Raw genomic sequence first — 20,105 nt, forward strand, 5'->3', positions numbered from 1 at the left:
CCACGCTGACAAATACCTCATGGGCTTCAGCTCCCAAAGATTTAGACACAGCTGCTTTTTTGCTGCACATGCAATGTGTTTGCCACATAAGGCACTGACACATGGTACAGGTGTGAGACTGACATAATGCACTGTCATATAAACGAAGACCCCTCTTGACTGTGGATTGCTGACCAGCAAGGCAAGCTGCCTGCATGACCACTGATAGGCAGCACAAAGCAGTGTGAAGCAGCAATGTTGAGATCATGCAGCTAGGCACGAAGTGAGCGAATGCTAAGGCAGCAAGCGAGCATCTCTGAGAAGTTACCTGGTCCAATCCATGAGCTGGGTTCTTGTCTCTGTGCACAAAGTTTCCTTACAGAATCCTTTCAGTTGCTGGAGTGCTTTGCAATGCAGGCATGTATTTCTTAAGCATCGTGCAAGTGGATTAGAATGGTGCCAGAAGAATCCTGAGGAATTGGCCATTACCGAATGCCAATGTCTGTGGATGAAAGGCGTGTGTGGCCTCTAGCCTGAGATGTTAATTGGTGAGCAACATGGAGGCTGTTCACAGATAGCAGCAAAATGAAGTCTCCGGGTACCTACTCTGACACCAATGCTGAGAATTCTTAGCATCTGTTTTCTCATAGTGGGTGGTAGGATAGGAAGCTGTGTATTAATGAGGTGAGCTGTACGATTAATAAACTTGTTAACGAGGAATAATCCCTCTTAATAGGCCAGTTACCACTACCTAGCAAAAATCTCACCTTGATGCCAGACGCATAATTAAAAGGGACAGTGAGTTGTTCCTGACATTGAGATAAAATTTGCTGGACTTCTTGTGTGATTCTGTCCCATTGCTCACCATAGCCCATGTTGCTCAAGCTCCTATAAGACCAACCCCCCAGAAGCACACAATGTTATAGAATTTGTTTTAATAATACAACAGAAGTTTACTGTACAAAGGAAATGGAGATAAAATAGAGTAAGCTATAGTATTTCCATTTCGCACAATTTTAATGATTTCGAAAATATGAGGTAAAGTTTTAATCCCAAAATTACCACTTTACTGTACTCATATCAGAGAAAATTCCCTGCTGTATCAGTCTATAGGGCTTTAGCTCCCAGCTTTGAGAATCTCATATCCTCTTCCTGGAGCCTTTAAGCAACTGAGTTTAAGCTTTCTGAGCTTCAAATAAACCCTTCAAGGTTTTAATTAAATACTTCTGATCCAGAAGCTTTACTAAATTCCTTACATTGAGGTCATCTATTTTTAACAATTCCAAACTATATTCGCCTTTCAGGATCAACTAGTGTACACATCAGCTTCAGCTAAGAACCCAAACTGAAGCTAAAAAAAGATATTTCCTTCCCAAGCTATGGGTGCTTCCCCAAGGTGTGACAGAAATAAAATAGTTGATCCCTGACCTTCTAATCTAAAAGCTAAGACGCAGCTGTTTATCTTGTTTAATCATGAAATTCTTTGAATGTAAGTAAAAACCTGTTACTCTCCAGGATGTCTTTCCCTTCCCAAGGATCATCATGGCTACGGAAATGCTTACAAATGAATCATAAAACCCATCCAGATGTACAGAAACCCATATGCCACTAGTTCAAATTTAAAAAACAAACTCAAAAATAAATGTATTAACAAATATTTCAATCTCACATATTACATCAAGGCAATTAAACATCTGATGGCAATGACTTATTGGGCAGGATGGGAGGGTAGGCAAATGGCGAATGTGCTTTAAGCTTGCCCTGAGCTTTTTGTGATCCTCCCCTAGCCTCATGTGAAACCTTTCAGGGAAAAGTTAATTTATCCTCTTTCAGATCACAGGAAAACTTCTATGTAGAAGAAAATGAAGAATTTGATAAGTTACATACATTACCCTTCCTATAAAACGTATAATCAGAAATCACAAGTCAGGGACAGCATATCATTTTTGAGATTTATTTTACGTGAAAGCTTATTGGGCCTGGTAGGGTTAATCTATTGGGGTATTTATATAATTGTATCCTAATTATGTGTTACAAGTACAAGTTTCCACCTCTACTAAATAGACTGTCTATTAATGGTTGAATACTTGTCAAGCATGAGGGTTGGGAGATGAGAGGGTGAGAGATTGGTTAGGAGGCAGGGTATTGTGTGTTGTCTGTGATATTTCAAAGGATTTCAATTGTAATTTCTTTGCAAGGGCTCTTTGCAGGCTCCTTGCATTCTTTGGTGTGGATGGCGAAGATCACATCTTTGCTGAAGTCCCCTCCCTGTTATTGTTTGATGGGTTCCAAATATTTCAGCAATTGCAGACTTAACCATGTTTTATGTTGGTGTTTCCTGTGTAGCAACATGTCATACCCTGTCTTCTTGTGTTAGGTAGACATGAGGTACTTCCTTCATTAGAGTCTCCAACATTGCCTTTTGTGCTAAGAGAACTATTTTCCACATCTTCCATTTATTGACTATCACTGCAAGGGCATAGGCTTTATTTACATGTACTGATTAACATATTGTTTGAACATCTCTTAAATTCTCTATCAAAGAATCCAGTTCTACACATTGTGTTTATCTAGTCAGAGAATGAGAGAATCCCTACAGTGTGGAAGCAGGCCATTCAGCCCATTGAGTCCACAACAATCTTTCAAAGAGCATTCAACCCAGACCCAGACCCCTATCCTATCCCTGTAACCTTGCATTGCCCATGGCCAATCCACCTAACCTGGACTGAGGGAGGAAACCAGAGCACCCAGAGAAAACCCATGCAGACACGGGGAGAATATGCAAATTCCAGTTGATGCCTGATGATCATCTTCTTTATTTGATTCACTCCACTACAAAGATTTTGACTTTTTAATTCTTTCTTCAAACCATTTTGGACAATAATTATGTACCCTCACAAAGACTTGGTCTCAGGTTGAGAGCAAGGCCCGACTAAGGAATACACCCCACTGCACTCTGGCTACTGAAGCAGGAAAGTCCTCACAGTCATCATAAGTAACGTTGATTTTTTTTTGCTGTCAAAAACAGAGTAGCTCTTGGCTCCAAAATGTAATTAACATTGTTCACTCTCTCCACCTCAACCCGCGATCTCAAGTCCTCCTTCATTTCTTAGTTTATAAAATAAAGCTTGACTCTAATTTTGAAAAGTGTCTGAGCAGAAATGGCTAGAAGCGAAACAAAAATTATTCCTCATTTTAGCTGATGAACTAATATGCGTGCATCCAGGGAAATAAGTTAATTGGTGCATATTTAGGCAGTGTCGCAGCTGTGGGCAAAAAAAAATCAAATCCAAACCCAAGTTCTTCTGAAATGCTGGAGTCTTCAAGTTCAAAATGTAATGAATGTTTTGGTGCTAAGATTGGTAAGAAAAGAGTGTCCTTCACCATTAGGCAACAGGGAAGCTACTGCTTACTGCGCGAGGATCTTTGGCAACACTGTTTGCTCACTATCTATGAATGTGCTCAATTTTTATGGCTTTGTGTCATTTCAGGTAACATCAGCCAGGCTGTTCCTGGATTGTGCATTTATCTAGGCAGAGATGTACTTACAAGAGAGCAGAGAAATTGTGGATATTTGTTATCATGGCAAGACAGTAACATATAGGGCCAACCACTTTATATGGGTGTAGATTTGGACAAGTACATCAAATGGTGCCCTTATTGCTTTGTGGGCTGTAGAGAATCTTCCTTCCATTACTTCAACACAAATATTCCCAAATTATTCCCAAAAATGAAAAAGCCTCATTGTTTTTCCTGTGGATCGTGGCTCAGTAAGCATTTCTAGCTGATATTGTCCACGCTAATAGCCTGCTTTTTGGGAATAATGTGCTCCACGTTTCTCATGCAACAAGAAATCTGCACCTGCAAATTTTCCTGGTGGTCACACACCATCCTGACTGGAACATGCTACAATTATTTCATCACACCGATAAAGGAATCCATTATAGTCAGAGTTTTGGGGAACCTTCCAAGTTATAACCTTCAAGTATGAGTTTTCCCATTTTGCACATCCTTCTGCTATCTTTAGTGGTGTTTGTAACAGTGGAAACAACTTATGAAACTAGTAGTTTGGAGCAAAACATTGTCACTGCCACCTGTGGTGTAAGTTTGCTTCCAGCAGGATGAAACATCAATGCTATGTTATCCCTTGTACCATAAGAAATTGAGCATTGACACTGTGATATTAAAACATTGATTATAGCTAACTATTATGTAAAAACATGGTATTCTTCACAGTCTTCATTGTCTAGTCCAGTGTTAAGCTAGTAGCTTATAGCAGAACAGCAACCTGCCATAGAATGGCATGCTTCAGGTGATCGTGGAGTAAGATGGAGTGTGAAATCTTTATACCCTTGGGTCACATGCTGCAATACAGTGATGAAATCATAAACATGTCTCTTAAAGATATACTGACATGCTGACTGCACCATGCGACATAACATACTTGTACATTAGTTCTCGCCCGAGAGGCTGATGTTTCTGATAGTCCAAAAAGTTACAAAGTTATGCTGAATTCCTAATGATATGCATCTATGTCCATGCAAACAAAGTTATTGATAAATTGAACTTTTTTTTAGATGTTCTCCTCAGCTGGCCTGGTGTAATATGGTGAACAAATGCAAATTCTTCAGAACAGTTATAAAAATCACCCACATACTCTCTGTTAAAATGTTTTTCTTCCTTGAAATATTTGTGGAACCTTTATTTTGTAGGATGACTATACAACCCTGATTTAACGTTCCCTTCCTTGCTTTCAAATGACTTATAATGAGAAATATAAGGGGAGGCTGGATAGGCAGGGACTTTTCTCATTGGAGTGTAGGAGGTTGAGAGGTGACCATATTGAGATTTGTAAAATGAGGGGTAGAAATAAGGAGAATGATAAGTGTCGTTTTCCTAGGGTGGGGGTTGTCAAGACTAGGGGGCATATTGTTAAGGTGAGAGGAGTAAGATTTAAAAAAGACACGAGGAACAACTTTTTTTTACACAAAGAGTGGTTTGAGAGTGGAATGAACTTCCAGAGGAAGTAGTGGTTGTGGGTACAGTTATGAAGTTGAAAAGACATTTAGATAAGTGCATGAATAAGAGCTGTTTGGAGGGATTTGCCAAACGCAGGGACCAGTTTAGCTTGGGATTATGGTCGGCATGGACCAAAGGGTCTGTTTCTGTGCTGTATGACTCTATGACTCCTTAGAATAGTTTCTTTCTGTCTCTTTAACCTCCTTCAGCCCTACAACTCTGCAGGATCTGTGGAAATCTGGCCTGTTCCATCTTCCCTGTTTTAATCAGTCCTACTTTGTTGACATGCTTTCAGTTACCTAGCCCTAAGTTCAGAAGCTGCCTCCTTAAATTTCTCCAACTCCCTGTCTCTTCCTGGAAGATAGTCCTTAAGAGCTACCTGTTTGATCTACTGTTATAATATTTTCTAGTGTGACTCGATGTCAGATTTTATTTTAAAATAGTCCTGTAAATAGCCTTAGAATATTTTATTATTTTGAAGGTGCTGTTTAAATGCAAGTTGTAACAATTTCCAGCAAAGATTTTGATGATATGTAACAGTAAGAGTCAGGGTATAGGTTGAGCATTAAAACATTTGATAAACTGAATGAGGGAAATAGACTTTGTTTGATGTCTGCTGTTATGGTCTTACAAAAATATATTATTTTTAAATCATGCTCCTTTCAAATGACTGTTCAAATTTAGCTGCCTGTAGAGGTAATAGACCATAAGTTACAGAATGAACATGTTTTGACTTTTCTGCTCTCTTGAACAATAAAGCTTGTAGAAGCCTATTGTTAAATTGGTCAAACTGCTTGAATTGGCATGTCATTAAGGAAATGATTTATTTTTATAAAGCTGACCACAATTAATTTTAAAATGGTTATGAGTCTTGATTATGTGTCTGTGCAATATAAACACTTTGACTTTCATTTCCCTGTCTCCTCTGAAATAAGAAACAAGATGAAATGCAGGTGGTATTGTTCTACAGAAAGCCCTACCTTATGAAATTGAGAATTTTCCATTTCTCAAATTGTTTTACAATGAATGTTGTGTATTGTTCTCACACAATACCTGCTGGGTCTGGTACCAGCTTATTTTCCTGCTATTGTGAGCTTTTGCATCATGTAACATATTTATTAATGAGATCCCAACAGATTTGAATTCTTAGATAAAATGAAATATGCGATTGCACATATCAAATAATATTGGTTGTTGCTTGAGAAAGGAGCAGTTAGTCATGGGGCTTCTGCACCAGAGTTTATTTGCATCTCACAGATGTAAATTCCACTTGACACTCGTGCCCTTTTTCTTTTTAGTGAGTGTGACCTGCTATGAAAGCAATATGGATTTAACTCAGCCGTTCTGCTCCAGCTCCCACTCTGAATCCTCCACTCGCTCAATCTTGATCAAGTAAAGTACATTAGCATGCTCTGAATATTTGCTATACATACCTTCTGCTTGACACCTTACAGATTGTAACACTTCTGTATAAATCTAATTGGTAGAAATTACATTTGGCATTCTTTTCCCTGCTGTTTGAATAAAGACAACACATTTTATTGGAGTAATACCATTATTAATATCCCAAATTGAGGAATTTGGTACAGTTATATAGCTGACAGCAATTTCTATCTTAATGTATACTTTAGCAAAAATGTAAACTTGTAAAATTAAGAAGGATATGAAAGTTTCAGGGATGACAGAAAAACAAATGAGAATTATTCCAAGATTGCAGGACTTCTGCCACATGGATAGATCAGAGAAGTTAAGGCTAATTACCCTAAAAAATAGAAGATTGACAAGATAATTGATTAAGGTATTTAAAATCAGAGAGGTTGAGACTGAGTAATTGGGGCTCCCATCAAATTCCATTTTGATATAATTCCCTCCCTCCGCACTGTCCCTCACCTTTGGTGCTTTTTGCAATGCCCCTGATTGTATTTGCAGGTAAATTGGAAATGCAGTGATTTAGTGATGGCGGATAAAAGTTTAAAGCAACATGGTTGACTTGGTGGTGGGAAAACAAACCATTCAGTTGTGCATGAAAGCACTTTTGATATAGGACACAACAAATGAAGTAGAGTAGATGGAGCTAAATCGTTCCCATTCTAAGAACATTAGAAAACCAGAAGACACAGATATAAATTTCTAGGAAAGGTGACATAAAGAAATCCTTTTTTCTACAATCTGGAATGCAAATCATCATGGTATAGGAAGATTCATTGTGGCTTTTAGAAGAGAATTATACAAGGAATAGAAACAAAAACAATTAGTACTGCGGAAAAAGACTGGAAGTGGAACTGTCTTTTTTTTTAATGGAAAGAGCTGGAATAGGAACAAATGAGTTAAGCTGCCCTCCTTCTGTGCTGTGAAACTTCTATGATTCTATTCTGTGACCATTACACATGTGTATTGGAAAATAGATCTGTTTTCAGTGAATATAATTGGGAACATAACAGTGTTTGGCAATCATGCAAGGTCAAAGAGTGAAAGCTGAGCTGCACACAAGTGTGATGCTGTAAATCCCAAACCAGCATCAATGCATCATGCTAAAAATTCATTCTATACTATTATGGCATTGATGTACTTGGATACTTCACATAATAACTGAACTTGGAGTTATTTCAGGTGATTGGGAAGCTTTGCAATATGCATCAGATCAAAATAAACTCTGTGGGAAAATAGCCTGTTGTACTTCATGACCTGTCGGCTAATGGAAACTGCACTTGCTTCAGTGTAACAAATGATAACTTAAGTGACATATTGAATTTTCATTTTGCATCCAAGAAATAATTCATCTCCTGCTCATTATTTGAAAATATTGCAGTGTACAACTTGCAGATTCAGCAAAAATATATTGCACAAACTCAAAGCTAATCTAACTATAGATGATCACTGTGAAGTACATTTTTATTTATAGTCACCTGGAAGCATATTGCTTGATGCAGATTTCCATGGGCTATGAACATCATTTGGAGCCTAAAGATATCTGTAGAGTTTGGACCAAAATTGAAGTATATCTTCAAGTTGAGTTAATGGGAGGAAACCAACTCTGACACATGCAATAAGTTGTAATTTATGGGAGTCTAGCTGGACTGAACCTAAGGGTGATGAAGATAGAGACTTACGTTGAGCTGGTAATAGAGAGTTTAAAAGTTGAAAACATATCTTGGAGAGACTCTATCTTTGTAATGGAGTGAGCCATTGGTAAAAGTTTAGTTTTGATTCAACAGTATCCCAAAGCTCTGCAATGGTTGACTCGGCTTGAATGTGCAGCTGTGGAGATTGATGGAATCTAGGCTAGTGACGCTATCAAGAATGAAAGCGACTGACTTTAGCTTTAACAACATTCATCAGGGGAACATTTTAGTTCACCCAGGTCTAAATGTCAGAGAGTCAGAAAAGGCAATGCTGGATGTCATGAGCCTACCTGTGGGAGCTGAACCAGTGATAACATTGAGCATTCTATCTTCATCAGATATTACAAAAAAGTAGCATGTAAATAAAGAGAGACGGGCACGTATAGCATTATGGAAGTACTTTGGAAGTGACTGAAAACAAGGGACAAATAGTTTGGAGGTACTTCTGTGTATGCATTGTAATAGGCATGTGTAAAACCAGGAGAACCTAGTGCTACAGAGACCACAGGAACTAAAAGGATAGAATGGTCAGTGTTATCAAAAGTGGCAAAGTAAAATAAAGAAGTTGAGGGGAGAAACAGATCCATTGTCTTGGTTGTATAGGGTATCGTTTGTCACTTTGACCAGTGCAATCACAATCCTGTGGGAAGGTGTTGCTGTTTCCTTCCCATCTTATTTTAAGGAATTATATGTTATATAGGCTTCTGGGGTTGCACACTTAACGAGATTGCATACTTAACTACTTATAATTTAAAATAAAGCAGGTACTGTCTGGACTGATATTTCCTGTAGGTTTTGTGACGAAAAATCATGAGCCTTTAATTTACAGCGCAGTTAAGGAGTTAAAAACAATTATGATGAGGTTGCAAAAAGTGTAATGTTTCTTGATAACTAACAAAGCGTTGGTAGACATCATGTTCACCAGCAACTGTGAGATAGCAGACTATGTGCAGATAATATTTACATAACATTGAAATGAATGGTTGTTATTGTGAACTTAATATAGCTCCATGCCAGCTATGACACAACAACATTTGTGATTTGGACTTTGAACCATAATTTCCCATGTTCCAGTAAAATTGTCAGGTGTTGCTTGGTAGTTGTATTAATACCTGGAAGTAATATAGTTGACAGATTCAGGTGATATCATTATGTTTTAAGTAATGTGAACTCACAGATTAGATTCCACTCTGAAGATTACTCTTGTTTTACCTATTTTGACCGTCTTATCATGTGGTTTTAAATGTACTCAGCTAAGTTTCAGGTTTCCAGTGTCCACAGTTCTTTGTTTTGTTTATACACTTAATCTCCTTCCAATATTGTCATAAGACGTTCAAAATGGACATATGTTCAATTCCCCAATACATACATTCCCCATCTATAGTCTAAAAATGATTTCTGCGTGAAAACGTTGCCCCTCAGGTCTCTTTTAAATCTTTCCCCTCTCACCTTAAACCTACATCCCATAGTTTTGGACTCCCACCTCTAGGAGAAAGACCTTGGCTATTCACCCTATCCGTGCCCCTCATGATTTTATAAACCTCTACAATATCACCCCTCAGCTCCAGGGAGAAAAGCCTCAGCCTATTCAGCCTCTCCCTGTGGCTCAAACCCTCCAAACCCTGCAACATCGTTGTAAATCTTTTATGAGCCCTTTCAATTTTAACAACATTTTTCCTATAACAAAGAGACCTTACTTATCTTCAGTAATCTAAAAGTGGCCTAATTAATGTCCTGTACAGCTGCAACATAACATCTCAACTCCTTTACTCAATGCACTGACCAATGAAGGCAAGTGTGCCAAATGCCTTCTTCATCACCCTGCCTACCTACGGCTCCACTCTCAAAGAACTATGCATCTGCACCCCTAGGTCCTTTTGTTTGGCAACACCCCCCTGGACCCTACCATTAAGTGTATAAGTCCTATCCTGGTTTGCCTTTCTAAAATGCAACACCTCGCGTTTATCTAAATGAAACTCCATCTGCCACTCCTTGGTCCATTGGTCCATCTGATCAAGGTGCCATTGCAGTTGAAAATAAACTGGCCAGCTTAATCCCAAACTATTCCCAGGGAGAGCAATGGAGTCAGAAGTTTGGAGTGGGAATTAAAAGAGGTGCCTTCAGTCTTGCCAGTATTTATTAGGAGGAAATTTGTGTTCTTATGAAAAGTTCTGATACTTGAGCAAGAGTGAGGGAATCAAGAGATGGGATGAGGTCAAGGTGAGTTCCATCAGTGCACATCTGAAAATTAACACAATGTGTTTGGATAATGTTGTATACAAAAAAAAAGTGGTGGCTGGGGGAGGAGGGGGACGTGGGGGAGGGTGTGGGAAAGGGGAGGGGGTGTTGTGGTGTTGTAGCAGGAATGGATTCTTGAGGACACCATAGATAATGACGCAGATGCCAGAGAAGCCATTGCAAATTAACATTGGTGTGATTGGACATGGATGTCTGAAGTAAATTATCCCTCATACATTTTTACTTAGATGACTCCAAGCATAAGCAATAAAAAAGCAGTTGATTTTTCAAAAAGAATTGCTGGTGCATGTGTGAACATTTTATAGCTACCTAAATTTATATACTGTAAACAATGGCTTTGACACTTTGTCAATGTGTCAACATGGAAATATTACAAATATTTTTAGTACCTTTTGCACATTGGAGAATTCAATGTATCCTAAACCTTAACATTTTCAAATTGATATATGTTTTAGTTCATTCACGAAATTTGGACATCACTGGCTAGGCCAGCATGTATCGCCTATCCCTATTAGTCCAGGAGAAGCTGCCTCCTTGAACCATTGCGGTCATTGGAATGTAGGGACACTCATAATACAGTCAGGAAGGGAACTTCAGGATTTTGACCCAGTGACATAGCCCCAAGTCAGGATGATGTTTTGCTCAGATGGGAACTTGGAGGATATTTGTGTTGTTCACATTATATCTGTTGTCTTTGACCTTCTAAGTGGTGGAAGCCATGAGTTTGGAAGGTTTGGATGAAGGAGCCTTGGTGAGTTAATGCAATGCATCTTGTAGATGGTAAATGCTTCTCACATTGTGTGTCAGTTGAACAGACCATTTTGCCCTGGATGGTGTCAAACTCCTTGAATGTTGATGGAGCTGCACTCATCCAGGTAAGTTTCATCATACTCCTGACGTGTACCTTGCAGGCGGTGGACAGGCTTTGAAGAAACAGGAGCTAACAGAATTGCCACAGAACTTGTAGCCTCTGACCCGCTCTTGCCACAATATTTACAAGGTTGGGGTGTTTCAGTTTCTGATCAAAGTAATTAATGATAATGGGGGAATTCAGTGATGTTAATACCAATGACCATCAAGGGAAGATGGGTTAGATTCTCTTTTTGTGGAGATTGCCAGGCACCTGCATGGCACAAATTTTATTTGCCACTCATCAACCCAATCCTGGATGTTGTCTAAGATTTTGCTGCATATTGGTATGGATTTCTTCAGTATCTGAGGAGCTGCAAATAATTATATTATTCTTACTCATTTGTCACTGTACATCGTACTGTAAGATTAACATCAAAAGACATTGAATTATTGAACAGATACTTAATTAAATCAATTGTAGTGGTAGAGAATGGCAATATTAGTTCCTTAGTCCACTTTGCTGTGGCATTTTAAAGCCTGACTATTAGCACATGAGACATTAATTTATAAAATATATTTTTCTAAAATCGCTTGGCATTCATTATGGTGAATAGAGAATTCTCTTTTGTCTAAACTGCAAGGTGAAATCCTGTCATTGAAACTAATAATGAGCCATTGAACCAGAAAAGGTTTGCTTTTCAATGAGTTTATTAGCTATAAATCTTTGTTTTTTGCCCTCGATTTTTGGTAAATTAATAAATTAAAATTGAAATATTCATAACTATCCAACACATCAAAAGAAATGCTTCTTGTCATTGAGAATTGTTAATGCTTCTTCAGAGCATATGACCTTGGTGAGGAAATTCTTACTGTATTTTACAAATTTATTTGAAGTATGTGATAGGATACTCAGTTAACCTTATTAAATAGTGAAATGTCACTTCAGCTAAGATTTCATTGAGATAGGCTATGTGTGTGTGGAAATCATAATCCTTTACCATATTGTGAAATAGCATAAAAGATATTTTTTTAAAAATTCTGAGCCAGCTATTAAGATTAAGGTGTGGAGGGTAAAATGCCTAAAGAAATTTAGCCTTATCTTTCAGTTCATGGTATCATACTACTGATATAGAAACTAAAGGGCCTTTGTGGCAGGACACTTTTTTTCTGATCCAGAAGCAGATAACGTCTTGTTGGCATTAAGTATCCTTTTGTCACTTCTAGACGTTTCTTTTTGCTCAATTATGGCCTGTGTTTTGAATAACATTAAGTGCAGATTTGTCGCACTGACATTTTCATGTAATAATCCTTATTCACTAATACAACTAAAAATACTAATTGGACTTGAATCTCATCTTTATTTGGAATTGCAGTGCAGTAGTCTTAATGGGCTGCAGCCAGCATAAGTCTTCAAGTGCTGGATCCTCGCTTTGACAATAATGGAATTCCTATGAAGTTTTAATCAGATAGTGCAGGGTTTTTTTCTCTAAATCAACTACTATTTGCAGTAAGTTAATGCTAATTGGAATACTTCATGTGCAAGCTTCTGCTAACAAAATATAAAGAGCCTCACATCTATTTTCCTTTTTAGAGCAGTTTATCTGTAAGGAAATGGTTTTCTCTTTCTTTTATAAAATAGTTATAGGAAGCAAGGTTAAAAAGAAAAGTTGACCCTTTTTGTAGATGGCATTTTGGAGGGGGCGAAGGGGGCTTCTTCAAAAGCAAGCAATTAAAAAAAGCAGTTTGGATCATTCTCCTGAAGTCAATGTTATGAAACATAAAGGTTTTATTGAGAAATCTGCAAATCATAATGCATAGTCAGAAAGCTCCTTTCACACATCTAATACAGCTAAATTGCTGTTTAACCACTATGATTGATGATAGGTTTGATGTATGGAATTCACCATTTTACATGAGATCCAATACTTTGATATTCTTAACCCATACATTTCATTCAGGTATGAAGGATCTTCATATCTGTAGTTTAAAATAATCTAAATAGCTTAAGGAAATTATACTTTTCCAAAAGTGCTGAACTGTAGAGATGAGAGTGACCATCCTAGAAAACAAGGTCACTTTTGACCTAGTGTAACATCAAGAATTCCTAACAAAGCTATACTCAATGGAACTTAAACAAAGTATGGTGGATGCTGGAGAAACTCAGCAGGTCTGGCAGCATCTGTAGAGAGAGAAGCAGAGTTAACAGTTCAAATCCAATTACTGTTCATCAGACTTGACATCATTTTTCTGTCTACAGATGTTGCCAGATTTTCTGAGTTTCTCGAGCACTTTCTGCTTGTATTTTAGCATCAGTGAAGATCAAGGGTAAATTCTGTGCAGGTTAAAGTCATACCAAGTACAGAGTAAAGTGGTTGACGTTGTTGGAAAACAGCTATTTCAGCTTGAGGACATCCTTGCAAGGGTCCCAATTGTGCTTGGTCCAAACATCTTTAGCAACTTTGTTAATGATCTTCCCTCCATGTTAAGTTCAGATGTGAGGATGTCTACTGCTGATTGTACAATATTCAGCAATATTTACAACTTCTCATATACTGAAATAGTCCATTTCCAAATGCACAAAGACCTGGAAAATATACAGATTTGAGTTGACAGATGGCAAGTTACATTCAGACTATTGAAATGCTAGGTATTTACCATCCCCAGGAAGGGAGAATCTAACCATTGCCCTTTGACATTCAGTGGAATTGCCATCGTTAAATTCCCCACTGTAAATATCTTTGGGTTACCATTGACCAGAAACTGAACTGGACTAACCATATAAATACTGTGGCAATAAGAGCAGGACAGAGACAAAGAACGTGCACCATCTATGTGGCACAAGTCAGGAGTGTAGAACATAGAACATAGAAACGTACAGCACAGAACAGGCACTTTGGCCCATGATGTTGTGCCGAGATTTAATCCTAATGTAAAATATAGTAACAACCTACGCACTCCTGAACTCACTGCTATCCATGTGCATGTCCAGCAGTCGCTTAAATGTTTCCAATGACTCTGCTTCCACTACCATCGCTGGTAACACATGCCATGCATTCACAACTCTCTGCGTAAAAAAACCTACCTCTGACATCTCCAATATTCCTTCCTCCTAATATCTTCAAACTATGACTTCTCATACCAGTCAATCCTGCCCTGGGGAAAAGTCTCTGGCTATTAATTCTATCTATTCCACTCATTATTTTGTACACCTCTATCAGGTCTCCTCTCTTCCTCCTTCTCTCCAGAGAGAAAAGTCTGAGCCTATTCAATCTTTCTTCATAAGGCAAGCCCTCCAGTCCAGGCAGTATCCTGGTAAACCTTCTTTACACACTCTCCAAAGCCTCTGTATCTTTCCTATATTAGGGCAACCAGAACTGGACACAATATTCCAAGTGTGGCCTCACAATAAACTTGTAGAGCTGCAGCAAAACCTCTTGGCTCTTAAACTCTATCCCCCTGTTGATGAAAGCCAAAGCACCATGTGCTTTCTTAACAACCCTATCCACTTGCGTGCTTGCACACCCAGATCCCTCTGTACCTCTACATTGCCAAGAGTCCTGTCTTTAATCTTATATTCAGCATTCAAGTTCGACCTTCCAAAATGCAAAACTTTGCATTTATCCAGGTTGAACTCCATCTGCCCATTTCTCAGCCCAGCTGTGTATTCTGTCTATGTCACACTGCAGCTTGCAGTAGCTCTCTACACAATTGACGACACCTCCAAACTTTGTGTCATCTGCAAATTTAATAACCCACCCCTCAACCTCCTCATCCAAGTCATTTATAAAAACTACTAAGAACAGAAGCCCAAGTACAGAACCCTGCAGGACCATACTCAACACTGTCCTCCAGGCAGAATACGTTCCATCTACAACCACTCTCTGCCTTCTGTCAGCCAACCAATTCTGAATCCAGATAGCCAAATCTCCCTGTATCCCATACTTCCTGACTTTATGAATGAGCCTACCATGGAGAACCCTATCAAATGCCTTGCTGAAATCCATATACACCATATCTACTGCTCGACCGTTGTCGACCTGTCTTGACACTTCCTGAAAGAACTCAATAAGATTTGTGAGGCATGACCTGCCCCTCACAAAGCCATGCTGACAATCACACTATGCTTTGCCAAATAGTCATAAATCCTATTCCTCAGAATTCTTTCCAAAACTTTGCTGACCACAGATGTAAGACTGACTGGTCTGTAATTGCCAAGCATTTCCCTATTACCCTTCTTGAAAAGAGGAACAACATTCGCCTCCTTCCAATCCTTCGGTATGACTCCCGTGGACAATGAGGAGGCAAATATCCTCGCCAGCGGCTTAGCAACCTCCTTCCTCACTTCCTGGAGCAACCTAGAATAAATCTGGTCTGGCCCTGGGTACTTATCAATCTTAATGTTTTCCAAAATTTCGAGCACATCAACTTCATCAATCTTGATGTGGTCAAGACTGTATCCCAGTTCCTCTAAGTTTTCATTTATAACAAGTTCCCTTTCCTTGGTGAAAACCGAAGCAAAAAACTCATTCAGGGCTTCCCCTATCTGCTCAAACTCCATGCACAAGTTCCCTTCGCTACCCCTGATCAGCTCTACCTTCTCCCTGATTATTCTCTTATTCCTCACGTATGAGTAAAACGCCTTTGGGTTCTCCCTAATCCTTCTTTCCAAGCCTTTTTCGTGCCCTCTTCTGGATCTCCTCAGTCCATTTCTGAGCTCCTTTCTAGCAAGCCTGTAATCCTCTAAGGAGGATTACAGGCTTGTTAGATCCTCTACATCCTTGCTTCCTCCACCTTACAAACACTGCCTTCTTCCTCTTGACGAGAAGTTCCTCTGTTCTCGTCATCCAAGGTTCCTTAATCTTACCTCTTCTTACCTGCCTCAGAGGAACAAATTAGTGCATCACTCGCAACAACCTATCCTTAAATAGTCTCCACATGTCAGCTGTGCCGTTTCTGTGGAACAATTGCTCCCAGTCTATACTTCCCAACTCCTGTCTGATAGCGTCATAATTTCCTTTTCTCCAATTGAACATTTTCCTTCGGTAATTGCTCCTTTCACTTTCCAAGGCTATGCTAAATGTGAGGCAGTTGTAATCACTGTCACCAAAGTGCTCTCCCACCGCGAGATCTGACACCTGTCCTGGCTCGTTGCCGAGCACCAAATCCAAAATGGCCTCTCCCCTTGTCGGTCTGTCAATATACTGAGGATGGAAACCCTCCTGAACACACCTGACAAAATTGGTTCCATCCAAACCATCTACACTTAGGAGGTTCCAGTTGATATTGGGAAGTTGAAATCACCCACAACAACAACCCTGCTACTTTTGCATTTTTCCAGAATCTGCCTGCCTACGAGATCTTCAATCTCTCTACTGCTATTAGGTGGTCTGCACAAAACCCTCAATGCGGTGGCTGTTCTCTTGCTGTTCCTAACTTCCACCCGTACTGACCCAGTAGACAAACCTTCCTCAACAACCTTCGTTTCTGTAGCTGTGATGCACTCTCTGATTAGCAATGCTACACACCCTCCTCTTTTTCCACCCTCCCTGTTCTTTTTAAACATTCTAAACCCAGGAACATCAAGCGACCATTCCTGGCCCAGTGAAACCCACGTCTCCGTTATGTCCACAACATCGTAGTCCCAAGTACTGATCCATGCTCTAAGTTTGTCACTTTTATTTTGGACACTCCTTGCATTAAAGCAGACACACTTTAACAGATCCCTTTGTTTCATTGCGTGAAAAACCTTCCTTTTAGATTCAATATATTCTGTCACTGTTACGTCTACAACTGACCCCCTCTCAGACATGTGGCTCTCATTCCCACCCCCATGCCAAACTAATTTAAACCCTCCCGAGTCACATGAGCAAATCTCCCACCCAGGACATTTGTACCCCTCCAGTTCAGGTGTAACCTGTTCTTCATGTACAGGTCCCACCTTCCCCAAAAGGTATCCCAATGGTCTAGGTATCTGAAGTCCTCCCTCCTGCACCAGCCTCGCAGCCATGTATTAAGCTGCATTCGCTGACTGTTCCTCACCCACCTAAAAACCTTCCCAGAAGTCATTCGCTCCTCCCTTGCACCTCTCGGCAAATGGAGGCCCCGACGTCCGAAGTGAGTCTTTTAAACGGTGATGGAATAATGACTGAACAAAGGAGCCCACTTGATTGGCACAAACATCCATTTTCTCGTATCTGCTGCAGAAATTCGCCAAGGCTCCTTAGATGGCACCTTTCAAATATACAACCATTTCGATCTAGAAGGACAGGGCAGCAGATACATTTATTCATTCGTGGAATGTGGGCATTGCTGGCTGGGCTGTACTTATTGCCCATCCCTAATTGCCCTTGAGAAGCTAGTGGTGAGCTAAATTCTTGAACCGCTCACATCCATGAGTGTGAGTTGACTCAAAATGCCCATAGGCTTTTGAACCAATGACAATGAAGGAATGGAAATATGTTTCCAAGTCAGTATGGTGAGTGGCTTGGAGGTGGGTGTGTTCCAATATATCTGCTGCCATTGTCTTTCTACATGGAAGTAGTCATGGGTTTGTAGGTCTGAGGATTAGATTAGATTACTTACAGTGTGGAAACAGGCCCTTCAGCCCAACAAGTCCACACCGACCCGCCGAAGCGCAACCCACCCATACCCCTACATATACCCCTTACCTAACACTATGGGCAATTTAGCATGGCCAATTCACCTGACCCGCACATCTTTGGACTGTGGGAGGAAACCGGAGCACCCGGAGGAAATCCACGCAGACACGGGGAGAACGTGCAAACTCCACACAGTCAGTCGCCTGAGGCGGGAATTGAACCCAGGTCCCTGGCGCTGTGAGGCAGCAGTGCTAACCACTGTGCCACCGTGCCGCCCCGGCAATTCTTTGCTGAATTTCTGCAGTGCATCTTATAGCTAGTACACACTGTTGCTACTGTGTGTTGGTGGTGGATGGAGTGGATGTTTGTGGCTGTGGTGCCATTCAAGTGGGCTGCTTTGTCCTGGATTGGTCAAGCTTCTTGAGTATTATTGGAGCTGCTCCGATCCAGGCAAGTGGGGAGCATTCAACCATATTCCTGATGTGCCTTGTAGATGATGAATAGATGATGAATATTCCATCAAAGCCCTGACTTCTGCCACATAGATGGTGGACATTCTTTGAGGAGTCAGGAGGTGAGTTACTCACTGCAGGTGTACCAGTCTCTGATTTGATCTTATTGCCACAGTATTTATACAGGAGTCAGAGGTGAGTTACTCACCACATTCCTAGCCTCTGTTCTGCTCGTGTAGCCACTGTGTTTATGTGATGAGTCCAGTTCAGTTTCTGGTCAATAGTAACATCAAGGATACTGGTTGTTGGGGATTCAGTGATGCTAACACCATTGAATGGCAAGGAGATGTGGTTAGATTGTCTTATGATCGTGATAGTCTTTGCTTGGCCTCTGAGTAACGTCAATGTTTTTTTCCACTTGTCAGTCCAGTCCAAGCCTGGGTGTTGTCCAGATCTTGTTGCATTTGAACCTGGACTGCGTCAGTTTCTGAGGATCTGCAAATGGTGTTGAAGTGTGGTACTGGAAAAGCACAGCAGGTCAGGTGGCATCCGAGGAGCAGGAGAATCGATGTTTCAGACATAAGCCTATGCCCGAAACGTCGATTCTCATGCTCCTCGGATGCTGCCTGACCTGCTGTGCTTTTCTAGCAACACATTCCCGACTCTGACTCTGCTGTCCTCACCTTCTCCTCCTATCTGCAAATGATGCTGAACATCAGCAAATGTGGAGGGAAGGTCATTGATTAAGCAGCTGAAAATGTTTGTGCCTAGAGTACTAACCTGAGGAACACTTCCAAAGATGCCCTGGAGCTGAGATGACTGACCTCCAACAACTACAACCATCTTCCTATGTGTCAGGAATGACTCTAACCAGCAGAACGTTTTCCCCCTCATACCCATTGATTCCAGTTTTGCCAGAGCCCCTTGATACCATACTCAGTCAAATGCAACCTTGATACCAAGGGCTGTCACTCTCACTTTATCTATGGAATTCAGCTCTTTTATCCATGTTTGAACCAAGGCCACAATGGGCTGAGCTGGCGGAATCCAAACTGGGCATCACTGAGGAGGTGCTGCTTGATAGCACTGTTATGGCACCTTCCATCCAGGCTTGAATTGACAGATGACAAACTACATTCAGACTATTCAAGTGCCTGGTATTTACCATTACCAACAAGGGAGAATCTAATCATTGCCCTTTGACATTCAATGACATTACCATTGCTAAATTCCCCACTGTAAACATCTAGGGTTACCATTGACCAGAAACTGAACTGGACTATCTATATAAAGACTGTGGCAACAAGAGCAAGTCAGAGACTGGTATACCTGCAGTGAGTAACTCACCGCCTGACTCCTGAAAGAATGTCCACCATTTATGTGGCACAAGTCAGGAGTATGATGGAGTAACGATGGAACAAAGGAGTCCACTTGATTGGCACAAACATCCATTGTCTCCTATCTACTGCAGAAATTCACCAAGGCTCCTTAGATAGCACCTTTCAAATGTACAACCCCTACCACCTAGAAGGACAAAATGATCAAGAGTAAACTGATAGGTTGGTAATTTGCTAGGCTGAATTTATCTTGCTTTTTGCATTCAGGACATACCTGGGCAATTTTCCACACTGTCAGCTAAACGCCAAGTTCCTTCCCTGAAGGGCATTCATGAGTCGGATGAGTTTTCCCCCCAACAATTGTAGATTCTTTATTCAAGATTTTTAAAATTAAATTCAAATTTATCTACAATGGCAGTATTTGAACCTGGATTTCCAAAACATTAGCTGAGTTATTGTATCCTAGTGATAATACCACTAGGCCAT

General features: G+C 40.2%; 1 protein-coding gene across 2 annotated transcripts in view; it reads left to right on the plus strand.

Annotated features, from left to right (window-relative positions):
• The window catches only part of mfsd3 (major facilitator superfamily domain containing 3), a 145,737-nt gene that overhangs the window by 107,235 nt on the left and 18,397 nt on the right, over positions 1 to 20,105 (plus strand). The window contains exon 7 of one of the 2 annotated variants that reach the window (XM_060845006.1): positions 3,471 to 3,535. The exons of the other annotated variant lie outside the window; for it this stretch is intronic. Within the exon in view, the coding sequence (XP_060700989.1) occupies positions 3,471 to 3,512 (42 nt within the window). The 3' untranslated portion in view covers positions 3,513 to 3,535. Of the gene's footprint in view, positions 1 to 3,470; positions 3,536 to 20,105 lie in introns of those variants that run through there. 2 annotated transcript variants of the gene reach the window in all.

The sequence above is a fragment of the Hemiscyllium ocellatum genome, chromosome 2 (assembly GCF_020745735.1).
Source record: "Hemiscyllium ocellatum isolate sHemOce1 chromosome 2, sHemOce1.pat.X.cur, whole genome shotgun sequence".
Classification (NCBI taxonomy): Eukaryota; Metazoa; Chordata; class Chondrichthyes; order Orectolobiformes; family Hemiscylliidae; genus Hemiscyllium; species Hemiscyllium ocellatum.